The sequence below is a fragment of the Hyla sarda genome, chromosome 8 (assembly GCF_029499605.1).
Source record: "Hyla sarda isolate aHylSar1 chromosome 8, aHylSar1.hap1, whole genome shotgun sequence".
In the NCBI taxonomy this organism is placed as follows: domain Eukaryota; kingdom Metazoa; phylum Chordata; class Amphibia; order Anura; family Hylidae; genus Hyla; species Hyla sarda.
In genome coordinates, this window is record NC_079196.1 from 13493915 (window position 1) to 13510816 (window position 16902).

The 16902-nt window shown below is 44.3% G+C and overlaps 1 protein-coding gene across 1 annotated transcript; it reads right to left on the bottom strand.

The window, feature by feature from the left end:
• Nucleotides 1-877: 877 nt before the first annotated feature.
• On the bottom strand, nt 878-10055 carry DBI (diazepam binding inhibitor, acyl-CoA binding protein). The gene is made up of 4 exons (XM_056534005.1): nt 9899-10055; nt 2835-2952; nt 1182-1244; nt 878-1019 (listed from the first exon to the last, which is right to left on the bottom strand). The coding sequence occupies exons 1-4, from the start codon at nt 9905-9907 to the stop codon at nt 943-945; spliced, it is 267 nt and encodes an 88-aa protein (XP_056389980.1). The 5' UTR covers nt 9908-10055; the 3' UTR covers nt 878-942.
• Between the last annotated feature and the right edge of the window lie 6847 nt (nt 10056-16902).

Below are 16902 nucleotides of genomic sequence, written 5' to 3' on the forward strand. Positions count from 1 at the left end.
CAGGCATGCTGGGAGTTGTAGTTTTGAAACAGCTGAATGAGTCTTTATTGGGAAACCCTGGTGTAGACGGCAACAGAGTTAGGATGTAGTTGTCTGTTCCCCTCAGTGCACTCAGACTCCTCTCGGCTCTACCTCTGAAAGCCCCCACCTCAATTAGGGTAGAATCTTATTGGGGGCAGTTTTTGTTGGCAACATATTTTGATATCTATCTCTAGTTCCAATTAGCCATTGTCTTAGTTCTGGCCAGCGCCCAGTGATGCTCGAAAACTATCCAAAAGACTATGGTAAAATAATTAGGTTTTTATTGGATAACAAGCTTTTGCTACTAAGAAAGAAAGTGTAAAAGAAACCCTGTGATTGGTAATAAAGTTATGCACCAAGAGCCACCAGGGTTCCTTATCCAATCAGCTCATATAAAAGGGCTGTCATCTATTTTGGGCTATGATTTTCTTCTGTGGAGCTGCATTCTCTGCATGTAAGAGATCATCCGCCTGTATCAATACATGTGCATTAAAGGGGTTATCCAGGCAAAGACGCAAAGACAGACACACACACACACACACCTCAACTGGCTCCAGAAAGTTAAACAGATTTGTAAATTACTTCTATTAAAAAATCTTAATCCTTTCAGTACTTATGAGCTTCTGAAGTTAAGATTTTTTAATAGAAGTAATTTACAAATCTGTTTAACTTTCTGGAGCCAGATGATCTATATAAAAAAGTTTTTGCCTGGAATACCCCTTTAAATCTGGCCACTAATCAACACGGATGGAGATGACTGATCACAGGGAGAAATAGATCCTAACACTTTTGCGCCGCCCCCCCCCCCCCCCCCCCCCCCCATGTTCTGGTCAAAATAAACACACAGAAAGCAATGAAAAGTAACACAGGTTTATTACAAACACAGAGAAACCGCTCCTGAGCGTCGTAGCCGATAATCCTTCAGTTGGTGCCGTACTTAGACTTCAGATCCTCCACCACCTTGATGTACTGCACCCGGGCATCTTCCTGGGAGACACCTGAACAAACATTGGAAAAGGTGACATCAGTGTATGATGGGAGTGATCCCCCGCCTGAAGAAGATTCACAGCCTGAACCCACCCAACAGGGGGCGCCAAATACCAAGACTTTTCTGAAAGCTCCGCCCCACATTTATAGAGAAGCTAAAGACGTCTTCTTACCTTTCTTTGCAGACCAGGCATCCCACTTTGCCTTCCCCTTAAAGTCCATGAATCCCGGCCGTTCTGCGACAAAGGGAATACGAAGAGTGACCACGACCGCCATGACATGCAGAGAGCAGGATATAAATCACGTGTCCGTAAACGAACCAGTAAGTTACCAGGGTGACCCTACAGCTGCAGACAGTCTTAACCCCGTAAGGATGCAGCAATTTCTCATAGTTGCATTGTCACTTTCTCGCCTTTTAACCTCTTAAGAATGCAGGGTATACCTGTACGCCCTGTGCCTGTGATACAACACGGGGTCACGCGGTCATATCAGGTCGGTCCCAGTGGCTGTTTTCACAACAGTGTCCCAATAAGCTAGGACACACCAGGAGGGTCCCTTACCTGCCTCCTGCGTGTGAGATCAGCGATTGATTGCACCAAGCCTGAGATTCATGCTTGAGCAATCGACCGCCGATAACGCTGATCAATGCAATGCTATGGCATAGCATTGATCAGTGTATTGCTTGCTATAGTCCCCAATGGGAGCTATAACATTGCAAAAAAAAAAAAAAAAAGTGTAAAAAACTAAAAGTTAATAAATGCGATGTAACTAGAGATGAGCGAACTTACAGTAAATTCGATTCGTCACGAACTTCTCAGCTCGGCAGTTGATGACTTTTCCTGCATAAATTAGTTCAGCTTTCAGGTGCTCCGGTGGGCTGGAAAAGGTGGATACAGTCCTAGGAAAGAGTCTCCTAGGACTGTATCCACCTTTTCCAGCCCACAGGAGCACCTGAAAGCTGAACTAATTTATGCAGGAAAAGTCATCAACTGCCGAGCCGAGAAGTTTGTGACGAATCGAATTTACTGTAAGTTCGCTCATCTCTAGATGTAACCCTTTCTTAAAAGTTTGAATCACCCCCCTTTTCCCATAAAAAAAGTAATATAAAAACATATGTGGTATCGCCGTGTGCATAAATGTCCGAACTATAAAATATATAATTAACTTAGCCGCACACCAATAACGTACAAGCAAAATTCTAAAAGTCGTGTATTTTAGGTCACTTTTCATACCATAAATAAATAATGATCAAGACAAAAACAGTACCGATAAAAACTTCAGATCACTGCGCAAAAAATGAGGTCCAAATGCGGAAAAATAAAATACCAAAGCCAAAAATTTTATATTCTATATCATTTTTGCACATTTTTGGGATTTTTATTTGTACGCAGAGTATAAGTGACACGTTGTCTATTCTGTAGGTGCATATGACTGCAATGATACCCAATTTATATTACATTTACGCCATTCAGCATAGTAATACCAAATACTTTTATTATTTGAAGAGCGGGGATGATTTCAATTTTTTATTAAGGAGGGGCTTTTATATATTCTCCAAAATGTTTAATTTTCTTTTATTTTTAGAGTTGTTTTCACACTTTAAAGGGGGTACTCCGCTGGTAATTTTAATTTATAAGCCACAATTGGGGGACATTACCAGTCAGTATCCACAGTCTATGAAGCGAGTGAAGCTCCTGAACTTACTTCATATTCCTCGATGACACGTGCACCACATCTGAGGGTTAAGAGCTCTGCTTGCTGTCAGTGAATGTGAACATTTCTGGTTACACTCATGTATTTACCATGTGCCCCCCCCCCCCCCTCACCTGTGTTCACATCCCCGACTGTCGCCTGCTTGAACAGGGCGTAGACCTCCAGCATCTCCTGGTCGGTCGGCTGAGTCTTCAGCTTCTTTACCTCCTCCGCCGCTTTATCAAAATCAGCCTGAAAGGATGAAGATAAATATGATGATAGGGAGGAGCCATGTGTATCCATGGTTACAGGAACATTTTACATAATATGCTCTTAAAATGTTGATTTTCCTAGATAATTAATAATTAATAATAAAAACTAGCTAAATACCCACACACATACATACATATACATAACATATCTATATACATATCTATCTAACAGCATCACGGAGGACACGCAGCTTGGCTCCATTGACGTGAGTAGAGCCAAAGTGTAATACCACACACAACCTGAGGACAGGGATGGCGCCGTTTGGAAGCAAGCCATTTTTTTTTTAAACAAAAAGCTGCTTTCTTCCAAACAGCGCCATCCCTGTCCTCAGGTTGTATGTGGTATTACACTTTGGCTCTACTCACCTCAATGGAGCCAAGCTGCTTGTCATCTGTGATGTCATAAGAGCGCCCCCCCCCCCCCTCCCTGGAGGAGTTGCAGTTATTTAACTGACAACATTTTGGGTTCCATGCAATTTACAGATTGCCTTATTAAAAAGGGGTACTCCACTGCTCAGCGATTGGAACAAACTGTTCCGAGCGCTGGAGTCGGGAGCTCGTGATGTCATGGCCCCGCCCCCTCAATTCAAGTCTATGGGAGGGGGAGTGTCACGCCCCCTCCCATAGACTTGCATTGAGGGAGCGGGGCTATGACACCACGAGCTCCCGGCAGCAGCTACAGCGCTCTGAACAGTTTGTTCCAAACGCTGAGCAGTGGAGTACCCCTTTAACTCTTTCAGGGCAGAGCTGTTTTTTTTTTTTTTTACTACACATTTTAAATTTTGCAAGAAGCAAAGCAAGAGCAAGAAATACGGCTGATGGGGTTAATAAGGAACAGAGGGCACTAGAGATATCCATGTACCCACAGAAGAAGAGACTCTTCTCAAAGATATACAAGTTATCACTTTTGCGTGAACTGAGAAGATTTACAAAGCATTAGACTAAAATCTTCTTGACTGATTAAAGAGGCGCTCCGGAAAAATAAATAGTTTTTTTTTTTTTAAATAAATCAACTGGTGCCAGAAAGTTAAACAGATTTGTAAATTACTTCTATTAAAAAATCTTAATCCTTCCAGTACTTAGCTGCTGTATGCTTCAGAGGAAGTTGTGTAGTTCTTTCCATTCTGACCACAGTGCTCTCTGCTGACACCTCTGTCCGTGTCAGGAACTGTCAAAAATCCCCATAGCAAACCTCTCCTGCTTTGGACAGTTCCTGACACGGACAGAGGTGTCAGCAGAGAGCACTGTGGTCAGACTGGAAAGAACTACACAACTTCCTGTGGAGCATACAGCAGCTGATAAGTACTGGAAGGGTTAAGATTTTTTTTTTTTTTTTTTATATAGAAGTAATTTACAAATCTGTTTAACTTTCTGCCACCGGTTGATTTGGAAACCTCTTTGTTTCTCTGGAGTTCCCCTTTTAAGTGCCAGAGCAATGGATTTGGAGACAGGGCTCGGTGCTATAACCTGAGGCTTGTCTGTCAATCAACCAGTCAGGGAGAGACACATGCAGGAGGAGAGCGGTTCTGTGGCACTTAAAGGGGTACTCCGCTGGTCAGCATTTGGAACAAACTGTTCCAAACACTGGAGCCGGCAGCTCGTGACATCATAGCCCCGCCCCCTCATGACGTCACGCTACGCCCCCTCAATGCAAGTCTATGGGAGGGGGCGTGACTGCCATCACGCCCCCTCCCATAGACTTGCATTGAGGGGGCAGGGCGTGATGTCCTGAGGGGGCGGGGCTATGATGTCACGAGCTGCCGGCTCCAGCGTTTGGAACAGTTTGTTCCAAACGCTGAGCAGCAGAGTACCCCTTTAAGCAGCTCTGCCCCGGACTCCTTGACACTTCCACCTAACGAGATAGATAAATATTAGTTCTGGCAAAACCCAACAACACGAACCAAGGTAAATGTGATCATGTCCTCCTGTCACCTGACTGGGCCTGACGCTCCTATAATAGACATCAGCTGATAGTTTGTCCTGTGACAAATGGCGAGATCAGTTTTTTCTGACCAGGGTGCCTCCTGCTGTTGCAAAACTACAACTCCCAACATGCCCGGATAGCCAAAGTTATATTAGGGCTGGTTCTTTTTGGAACAAGTTGTACTTTTCTTTTGCGCACCTTATGATACCGTATAGGGGGAGATTTATCAAAACCTGTGCAAAGGAAAAGTTCTGATAAAGTTCTCTGGTGCATTAGAAGAGACCAGACCAGACCAGAGAGAAGAAAAAAAAGAGACCAGACCAGAGAGAAGAAAAAAAAGAGACCAGACCAGAGAGAAGAAAAAAAAGAGACCAGACCAGAGAGAAGAAAAAAAAGAGACCAGACCAGACCAGAGAGAAGAAAAAAAAAAAAAAAAAAGAGACCAGACCAGAGAGAAGAAAAAAAAAAAGAGACCAGACCAGAGAGAAGAAAAAAAAAAAAAGAGACCAGACCAGAGAGAAGAAAAAAAAAAAAAGAGACCAAACCAGAGAGAAGAAAAAAAAAAGAGACCAGACCAGAGAGAAGAAAAAAAGAGACCAGACAAGAGAAGAAAAAAAGAGACCAGACAAGAGAGAAGAAAAAAAAAAAAAGAGACCAGACCAGAGAGAAGAAAAAAAAAAAGAGACCAGACCAGAGAGAAGAAAAAAAGAGACCAGACAAGAGAGAAGAAAAAAAGAGACCAGACCAGAGAGAAGAAAAAAAAAAAGAGACCAGACCAGAGAGAAGAAAAAAAAAAGAGACCAGACCAGAGAGAAGAAAAAAAGAGACCAGACAAGAGAGAAGAAAAAAAGAGACCAGACAAGAGAGAAGAAAAAAAAAAAAAAAAAAAGAAACCAGACCAGAGAGAAGAAAAAAAAAAAAAAAAAGAGACCAGACCAGAGAGAAGAAAAAAAAAAAAAAAGAGACCAGACCAGAGAGAAGAAAAAAAAAAAAGAGACCAGACCAGAGAGAAGAAAAAAAAAAGAGACCAGACCAGAGAGAAGAAAAAAAGAGACCAGACCAGAGAAGAAAAAAAAAAAAGACCAGACCAGAGAGAAGAAAAAAAGAGACCAGACCAGAGAGAAGAAAAAAAAAAAGACCAGACCAGAGAAGAAAAAAAAAAAAAAAAAAGAGACCAGACCAGACACAAGAAAAAAAAAGACCAGACCAGACACAAGAAAAAAAAAAAAAAAGAGACCAGACCAGACACAAGAAAAGAGACCAGACAGAAGAAAAATAAAATGGGATGGGAAAACTTACATTCTATGGGTCAGTACGATTCCAAAGATACCAAACACACATTTTTTTTTCCCACCTACGGCGCTGTTTTAGGGTTTATTTTTTGCGCCATGAACTATAGTTTTTAGTGATACCACCTTTATGTAGTTGGTGTGAGGTGACAAAAAAATAAAAATAAAATCAGCAATTTTGGCTTTTGGAACTTTTTTTTCTGCATCTACACCATTGACCGTGCGGGATCAGAAATGTGATAATTCACTAGTTTGGACAATTCTACAGACCACAGGCCACAAGCATTCATGTTATTTTCTTTATACAGTGTCATTTAAAAAATGGGAAAGGGAAGCTGTTTTTTTTCTATATACTGTATATATTATTTTATCTTATTTTACTTCCCCCTCCCCCTTTTCACACTTTTTTTTGGGTCCCTCTAGGGGCCTATTTTAAAGGGGTACTCCGGTGGAAATTTTTTTTATTTTTCAAATTAACTGGTGCCAGAAAGTTAAACAAATTTGTAAATTACTTCTATTTAAAAATCTTAATCCTTCCTGTACTTTTTAGCAGCTACAGAGGAAATTCTTTTCTTTTTTAACTTTCTTTTTGCCTTGCCGACAGTGCTCTATGCTGGCACCTCTGTCCATAGCAGCATAAGTTTACTATGGGGATTTTCTCCTGTTCTGAACAGTTCCTGATACGAGCATCAGGTGTTAGCAGAGAGAACTGTGGTCAAGACAAAAAAGAAATTCAAAGATAAAAGGATTTCCTCTGTAGTATTCAGCAGCTAATAAGTACTGGAAGGACACGTTTTTTAATGGAAGTAATTTACAAGTATGTTTAACTTTCTGGCACCAGTTAAAAAATAAATATTTCCACCTCAGTACCCCTTTAACAATCCCTGAATCCGAGAAGATGTCATGGCCAGGGTAAGGCCCCGGGTTTCCCTAGCAACTTATTGGCACCCCGCCATTACATCACGAGGAGAGAGGAGGCGATGGGGCCACTAGACACCAGGGATTACTGGTATTTAACCGGCATTGGAGTGATCTCTGATGTTAGTCAATACTGGCAGATATCAGCACCCGACTCTAGTGCCTTATATACCCCTTACCCGACCCGTGACGAACCGGTAAGTCAAGGGTTGGGAAGGAGTTAAAGGGGTGCTCCAGTGAATTTTTTTTATTTATTTTTTTATGAACTGGTGCCAGAAAGTTAAACAGATTTGTAAATTACTTCTATTAATAAATCTTTATCCTTCCAGTACTTTTTAGCAGCTGTATACTACAGAGGAAATTCTGTTCTTTTTGAATTTCTTTTTTGTCTTGTCCACAGTGCTCTCTGCTGACACCTCTGCCAGTATCAGGAACTGTCCAGAGCAGGAGAAAATACCCCTAGCAAACCTATGCTGCTCTGGACAGTTCCTGATGCGGGCATCAGATGTCAGCAGAGAGAGCACTGTGGTCAAGACAAAAAAAGAAATTCAAAAAGAACAGAATTTCCTCTGTATCATACAGCTGCTACAAAGTACAGGAAGGGTAAATTTTTTTTTTTTTTTTTTTTTTTAAAATAGAAGTCATTTACAAATCTGTTTCACTTTCTGGCACCAGTTGACTTATAAAGACCTTAAAAAAAAATTAAATTTTTTTCCCCCTGGAGTACCCCTTTAAATACAAAAGTACATTTGCAAATCTGTATAATTTTCTGGCCACAACAGTGAATGATGTGAAGATATGGAAAGTAGTCACTGATGAAGCCTAGATTAGAGGGGTGTAACACAAACAACACTGCACCTCTGCTATCCAAGAGTTACATCGCCAAGATCCCCGACTTGTTTCACCACCTCCACCTTATAGGAAGAGACTGGGAGGAAAGTCACTAAATTCTACATTTATCACAGATTCCAATCAATGTAGCAAAAAAAAAAAAATTATCTAAAACGCTGAATCCCCGACCGCTGCAAAAAGATAAATGACTAAAAAAAAAATAATTTTTTATGCAGAAACTATCAAAAAAAATAAAAGTTAAAATATTAAAAAGTGTAAAACTGATGACACGTCCTCCCCCGGGTGTATGAAGGGCAGAAGCCGCACAGATACATAAAGATCCATCAGGTGTTTATTCCATCATGTTGCTATGGTTACAAGATCTACACAGAATCCTACAAATATTTGATACATTTGTGGACAAAATTGTAACTGTTGCGCAACAAGATTAGTTTTAACCATTGAGTGACCGCCAGAGGAGAAGATGGGGAGCACTGTAATTCCCCCCGCCCGCCAGAGGAGATGATGGGGGGGGGGGGGGCACTGTAATTCCCCCCGCCCGCCAGAGGAGATGATGGGGGGGGGGGGGGGGGGGCACTGTAATTCCCCCCGCCCGCCAGAGGAGATGATGGGGGGGGGGCACTGTAATTACCCCCCGCCCGCCAGAGGAGATGATAGGGGGGGGGGGGGCACTGTAATTACCCCCCCGCCCGCCAGAGGAGATGATGGGGGGGAGCACTGTAATTCCCCCGCCCGCCAGAGGAGATGATGGGGGGGAGCACTGTAATTCCCCCGCCCGCCAGAGGAGATGATGGGGGGGGAGCACTGTAATTCCCCCGCCCGCCAGAGGAGATGATGGGGGGGGGGGCACTGTAATTCCCCCCCGCCCGCCAGAGGAGATGATGGGGGGGGGGGGGGGGGCACTGTAATTCCCCCCGCCCGCCAGAGGAGATGATGGGGGGGGGGCACTGTAATTACCCCCCGCCCGCCAGAGGAGATGATGGGGGGGGGGCACTGTAATTACCCCCCCGCCCGCCAGAGGAGATGATGGGGGGGGGGGGGCACTGTAATTACCCCCCGCCCGCCAGAGGAGATGATGGGGAGCACTGTAATTACCCCCGCCCGCCAGAGGAGATGATGGGGAGCACTGTAATTACCCCGCCCGCCAGAGGAGATGATGGGGAGCACTGTAATTACCCCCGCCCGCCAGAGGAGATGATGGGGAGCACTGTAATTACCCCGCCCGCCAGAGGAGATGATGGGGAGCACTGTAATTCCCCCGCCCGCCAGAGGAGATGATGGGGAGCACTGTAATTCCCCCGCCCGCCAGAGGAGATGATGGGGAGCACTGTAATTCCCCCGCCCGCCAGAGGAGATGATGGGGAGCACTGTAATTCCCCCGCCCGCCAGAGGAGATGATGGGGAGCACTGTAATTCCCCCGCCCGCCAGAGGAGATGATGGGGGGGGGAGCACTGTAATTCCCCCGCCCGCCAGAGGAGATGATGGGGGGGAGCACTGTAATTACCCCGCCCGCCAGAGGAGAGGGGGCAATAGCCAGATAATAGCTGCACCGACCCTGACCCCACAGGGAGGGGGGCAAACACCATGACAGGGGAGAGGGGCGGGGCCCTGACTACCAAACTGCAGGAAAAATAGGCGTGGCCGACTACTGCAGGGAGAAAGGGGCGGGATTACCTATCATACTGCAGTAGGATGGGCGGAGCTCACAACACAAAGAGGGGGCGGAGCTATCCAGTAAATGTCAGCTGTGCTGGTGCCCATAACATTATCAGGGGGTGACCCGGGAATTAGGGGGGTGCGGTACAGCTGAATCCTCCGGGCTATTCTCGCCACCAGCGGAGCCGCCATTACCCGCTACAGGGCCGGAGACAGTAAGGCAGAGAGTAATAACTATAACCGCAGCCGGTAGGGCCCGGACTCCCCGGAGCAGACTCTACGTTACCTGGGACATTGTTCCGGGTTCTCTCTCCTCTCAGGACCGGACTTTCAACGGGCACGTGGGGCAGTCGCTCCTAGTAATACTCATGACTCCGCCCAGTCACCTGATCACACAGCCTATCACACGCTGCGATGCGTTCACGTGATTAGACGTGACAGGTGCTGGCAGACATATTGAATGTGGCAAAGGGCAACGCCTGTCAATTCAATCTTTGTTCTAATGTCAATGCTTAGAGTGTCACGTGGTGCTGCAGGACCAATCACGAGCTCACTATATCACCTCGTATTTCCCCGCCAATGATAATACACCCTATAATAATGATAATACACCCCATAATAATGATAATACATCCCCCATAATAACCATAATACACCCCATAATAATGATAGTACACCCCATAATAATGATAATACATCCCCCATAATAACCATAATACACCCCATAATAATGATAGTACACCCCATAATAATGATAATACACCACATAACCATAATACACCCCATAATAATGATAATACACCACATAATAACCATAATACACCCCATAATAATGATAGTACACCCCATAATAATGATAATACATCCCCCATAATAATGATAATACACCCCATAATAACCATAATACAGCCCATAATAATGATAATACACCCCATAATCCCTCATATCACCCCATAATAATGATAATGCACCCCATAATAACCATAAATAATACACCCCATAATAAACATGATACACCCCATAATCTATCTGCCTAGATACACTGTGATATGTCACCTATCTGCCTAGATACACTGTGATATGTCACCTATCTGTCTATATACACAGTGATACATCACCTATCTGCCTAGATACACTGCGATACGTCACCTATCTGCCTAGATACACTGTGATACGTCACCTATCTGTCTATATACACAGTGATACATCACCTATCTCCCTAGATACACTGTGATACATCACCTATCTGTCTAGATACACAGTGATACGTCACCTATCTGCCTAGATACACGGTGATACGTCACTTATCTGCCTAGATACACGGTGATACGTCACCTATCTGCCTATATACACTGTGATACATCACCTATCTGCCTATATACACTGTGATACATCACCTATCTGCCTATATACACAGTGATACATCACCTATCTGCCTATATACACTGCGATACGTCACCTATCTGCCTATATACACAGTGATACATCACCTATCTGCCTATATACACTGCGATACGTCACCTATCTGCCTATATACACGGTGATACGTCACCTATCTGCCTAGATACACAGTGATACGTCACCTATCTGCCTAGATACACGGTGATATGTCACCTATCTGCCAATATACACTGTGATACGTCACCTATCTGCCTATATACACTGTGAGATGTCACCTATCTGCCAATATACACAGTGATATGTCACCTATCTGCCAATATACACTGTGATACGTCACCTATCTGCCTATATACACTGTGAGATGTCACCTATCTGCCTATATACACAGTGATATGTCACCTATCTGCCTATATACACAGTGATACGTCACCTATCTGCCTATATACACGGTGATATGTCACCTATCTGCCAATATACACAGTGATACGTCACCTATCTGCCTATATACACTGTGAGATGTCACCTATCTGCCTATATACACGGTGATATGTCACCTATCTGCCTATATACACAGTGATACGTCACCTATCTGCCTATATACACTGTGATATGTCACCTATCTGCCAATATACACAGTGATACGTCACCTATCTGCCTATATACACTGTGAGATGTCACCTATCTGCCTATATACACAGTGATATGTCACCTATCTGCCTATATACACAGTAATACATCACCTATCTGCCTATATACACTGCGATACGTCACCTATCTGCCTATATACACAGTGATACGTCACCTATCTGCCTATATACACGGTGATACGTCACCTATCTGCCTATATACACGGTGATATGTCACCTATCTGCCTATATACACAGTGATACGTCACCTATCTGCCTATATACACTGTGATATGTCACCTATCTGCCAATATACACAGTGATACGTCACCTATCTGCCTATATACACAGTGATACGTCACCTATCTGCCTATATACACTGTGATACGTCACCTATCTGCCTATATACACTGTGATACGTCACCTATCTGCCTATATACACTGTGATATGTCACCTATCTGCCTATATACACGGTGATACGTCACCTATCTGCCTATATACACAGTGATATGTCACCTATCTGCCTATATACACAGTGATATGTCACCTATCTGCCTATATACACTGTGATACATCACCTATTTGCCTATATACACTGTGATACGTCACCTATCTGCCTATATACACAGTGATATGTCACCTATCTGCCTATATACACAGTGATATGTCACCTATCTGCCTATATACACAGTGATACGTCACCTATCTGCCTATATACACGGTGATATGTCACCTATCTGCCTATATACACAGTGATACGTCACCTATCTGCCTATATACACAGTGATATGTCACCTATCTGCCTATATACACAGTGATACATCACCTATCTGCCTATATACACAGTGATACGTCACCTATCTGCCTATATACACGGTGATATGTCACCTATCTGCCTATATACACAGTGATACGTCACCTATCTGCCTATATACACAGTGATATGTCACCTATCTGCCTATATACACAGTGATACATCACCTATCTGCCTATATACACAGTGATACGTCACCTATTTGCCTATATACACGGTGATATGTCACCTATCTGCCTATATACACAGTGATACGTCACCTATCTGCCTATATACACGGTGATATGTCACCTATCTGCCTATATACACAGTGATACATCACCTATCTGCCTATATACACGGTGATATGTCACCTATCTGCCTATATACACGGTGATACGTCACCTATCTGCCTATATACACAGTGATACGTCACCTATCTGCCTATATACACGGTGATATGTCACCTATCTGCCTATATACACTGTGATACGTCACCTATCTGCCTATATACACGGTGATATGTCACCTATCTGCCTATATACACAGTGATACGTCACCTATCTGCCTATATACACTGTGATATGTCACCTATCTGCCTATATACACTGTGATATGTCACCTATCTGCCTATATACACAGTGATACGTCACCTATCTGCCTATATACACTGTGATATGTCACCTATCTGCCTATATACACTGTGATATGTCACCTATCTGCCTATATACACTGTGATATGTCACCTATCTGCCTATATACACTGTGATACGTCACCTATCTGCCTATATACACTGTGATATGTCACCTATCTGCCTATATACACAGTGATACGTAACCTATCTGCCTAGATACACAGTGATACATCACCTATCTGCCTAGATACACAGTGATACGTCACCTATCTGCCTATATACACAGTGATATGTCACCTATCTGCTACAGATAGAATTGTCCGGAGTCTGGAAAAGTTGGGTGACAGCCCCAACGTTTGCTTTATTGCAGCCATTCCTGTGACAGTCATAGTGGGAAGCATATTGTTGTCCACCAGCCAGATAAATAGAATAAACCGCCCAACATGATGGCGGCGTTGCTGGGATTTGCTGATTTCTGGGGGTGGTGTCAGTCACAGGGTGTCATGCTGCCATGTCTGAGCCCACCATGATACATGTGTAGCTGTAGGGGTCCTGCACTGGCACTGGGTGAAGGGTTAGGCTGGGTTCACACCACGTTTTTGCAGTACAGTTCCCGTATACGTTTTCACTTTGAAAACCGTATTGAACCGTATTGAAAACCGTACGCATTGACTCTCCATTGAAAACCGTATGCCAAAAGATGCATCCGGTTGTGCCCATTTTGCATCCTGTACGGTTTTGTCAGTTTTTTCTTGTACCCATAACCGTAGCCTACCACGGTCTTTGGTCCGGGTGAAAAAACTTATTGAAACGTATATGTTTATTTTTAACATGGCAGTCAATGGGAACCGTACAGAACTATATGTGTGTACGGTTCCATCCGGTTTTCACCATACGGTTTTTGACTTTGCACAGTTTTTTTCTTGGAATTTCAATCAAACAAGTGAAACTTTATTCATAATGGAATGAAAACTTAAAAACTTATACGTTTTTTTCTTAAAAAACTGATGCAACCGGACATAATTTTTCAAACCGTATACGGATTATAATTGGTACACACGTTTTTATACAGTTTAGTCAGGTTTTGAGGAATCCGTTTTTTTTTAAATGTATTTATTTTTATTAAAAACCTGATACGGGAACTGTATTGCAAAAACGTGGTGTGAACCCGGCCTTATCTGACCTCTGGGCCATATTTAAGGGATCAGAGTCCGAGCTGCATATACAGATTATCAGACACCTGACGGGGGGGGCAAAGTCCTGGAGACAGGGCGTGGATGTCACGTCTAGAGACAGTCTGCCCCTCAGGAGATCCCACACACGTGTGACCTATTATAGAGGGGCCCCCAATCACACCACTATAAGGGCCCTATTACACAGGGCGGCTACTATATGAACAGGACTATGGGGGGAGATTTATCAAAACATGTCAAGAGGAAAAGTGGCTGAGTTGCCCATAGCAACCAATCAGATCGCTGCTTTCATTTCTAACAAGGCCTCTGCAAAATGAAAGAAGCGATCTGATTGGTTGCTATGGGCAACTCAGCTACTTTTCCTCTGGACAGGTTTTGATAAATGTCCCTCTATATGTCCCTGTGTAATAGGGCCAGTGATTGGTGATGATTTGTGCGAATCTGCGAATAAGCGCTGATGTATGCGATCGATCCAATTGGGCCCTATGCGTCCGAGTGGGGGGTCCCAAATGTATCCTGTATGTCGATGGCGTCCTCCCATTGATTCCTGACTGCCCCCCACTGACTATGGTAACTCCAGGGTCATCAGACCCACGGTCGGCCATAATAGAGACTTAAAAAATATGGGACCTCCATAGGACCTGATTAGACAGTGGTCTCAGAACTGTGAACCTCCAGCTGTTGCAAAACTACAACTCCAAGCATGCCCGGACAGCCAACGGCTGTCCGGGCATGCTGGGAGTTGTAGTTTTGTAACAGCTGGACAGGCACATATAAGAAACCACTGTCCTATAGACCAGTGGTCTCCGAACTGTGGACCTCCAGCTGTTGAAAAATTACTACAACTCCAAGGACTGTCCGGGCATGCTGGGAGTTGTAGTTTTGTAACAGCTGGACAGGCACATATAAGAAACCACTGTCCTATAGACCAGTGGTCTCCGAACTGTGGACCTCCAGCTGTTGCAAAATTACTACAACTCCAAGGACTGTCCGGGCATGCTGGGAGTTGTAGTTTTGTAACAGCTGGACAGGCATATATAAGAGATCACTGTCCTATAGAACAGTGGTCTCCGAACTGTGGACCTCCAGCTGTTGCAAAATTACAACTCCAAGGACTGTCCGGGCATGCTGGGAGTTGTAGTTTTGTAACAGCTGGACAGGCACATATAAGAAACCACTGTCCTATAGACCAGTGGTCTCCGAACTGTGGACCTCCAGCTGTTGCAAAATTACTACAACTCCAAGGACTGTCCGGGCATGCTGGGAGTTGTAGTTTTGTAACAGCTGGACAGGCACATATAAGAAACCACTGTCCTATAGACCAGTGGTCTCCGAACTGTGGACCTCCAGCTGTTGCAAAATTACTACAACTCCAAGGACTGTCCGGGCATGCTGGGAGTTGTAGTTTTGTAACAGCTGGACAGGCATATATAAGAGATCACTGTCCTATAGAACAGTGGTCTCCGAACTGTGGACCTCCAGCTGTTGCAAAATTACAACTCCAAGGACTGTCCGGGCATGCTGGGAGTTGTAGTTTTGTAACAGCTGGACAGGCACATATAAGAAACCACTGTCCTATAGACCAGTGGTCTCCGAACTGTGGACCTCCAGCTGTTGCAAAATTACTACAACTCCAAGGACTGTCCGGGCATGCTGGGAGTTGTAGTTTTGTAACAGCTGGACAGGCATATATAAGAGATCACTGTCCTATAGAACAGTGGTCTCCGAACTGTGGACCTCCAGCTGTTGAAAAATTACTACAACTCCAAGGACTGTCCGGGCATGCTGGGAGTTGTAGTTTTGTAACAGCTGGACAGGCACATATAAGAAACCACTGTCCTATAGATCAGTGGTCTCCGAACTGTGGACCTCCAGCTGTTGCAAAATCACAACTCCAAGGACTGTCCGGGCATGCTGGGAGTTGTAGTTTTGTAACAGCTGGACAGGCACATATAAGAAACCACTGTCCTATAGACCAGTGGTCTCCGAACTGTGGACCTCCAGCTGTTGAAAAATTACTACAACTCCAAGGACTGTCCGGGCATGCTGGGAGTTGTAGTTTTGTAACAGCTGGACAGGCACATATAAGAAACCACTGTCCTATAGATCAGTGGTCTCCGAACTGTGGACCTCCAGCTGTTGCAAAATTACAACTCCAAGGACTGTCCGGGCATGCTGGGAGTTGTAGTTTTGTAACAGCTGGACAGGCACATATAAGAAACCACTGTCCTATAGATCAGTGGACTCCGAACTGTGGACCTCCAGCTGTTGCAAAATTACTACAACTCCAAGGACTGTCCGGGCATGCTGGGAGTTGTAGTTTTGTAACAGCTGGACAGGCACATATAAGAAACCACTGTCCTATAGACCAGTGGTCTCCGAACTGTGGACCTCCAGCTGTGGCAAAACTACAACTCCAAGGACTGTCCGGGCATGCTGGGAGATGTAGTTTTGTAACAGCTGGACAGGCACATATAAGAAACCACTGTCCTATAGACCAGTGGTCTCCGAACTGTGGACCTCCAGCTGTTGCAAAACTACAACTTTCAGCATGCACATCCAGCCAACGGCTTGGCATGCTGGGAGTTGTAGTTTTGCAACAGCTGGGGGCACACAATTTGGAGACCACTGTGATAGGAGC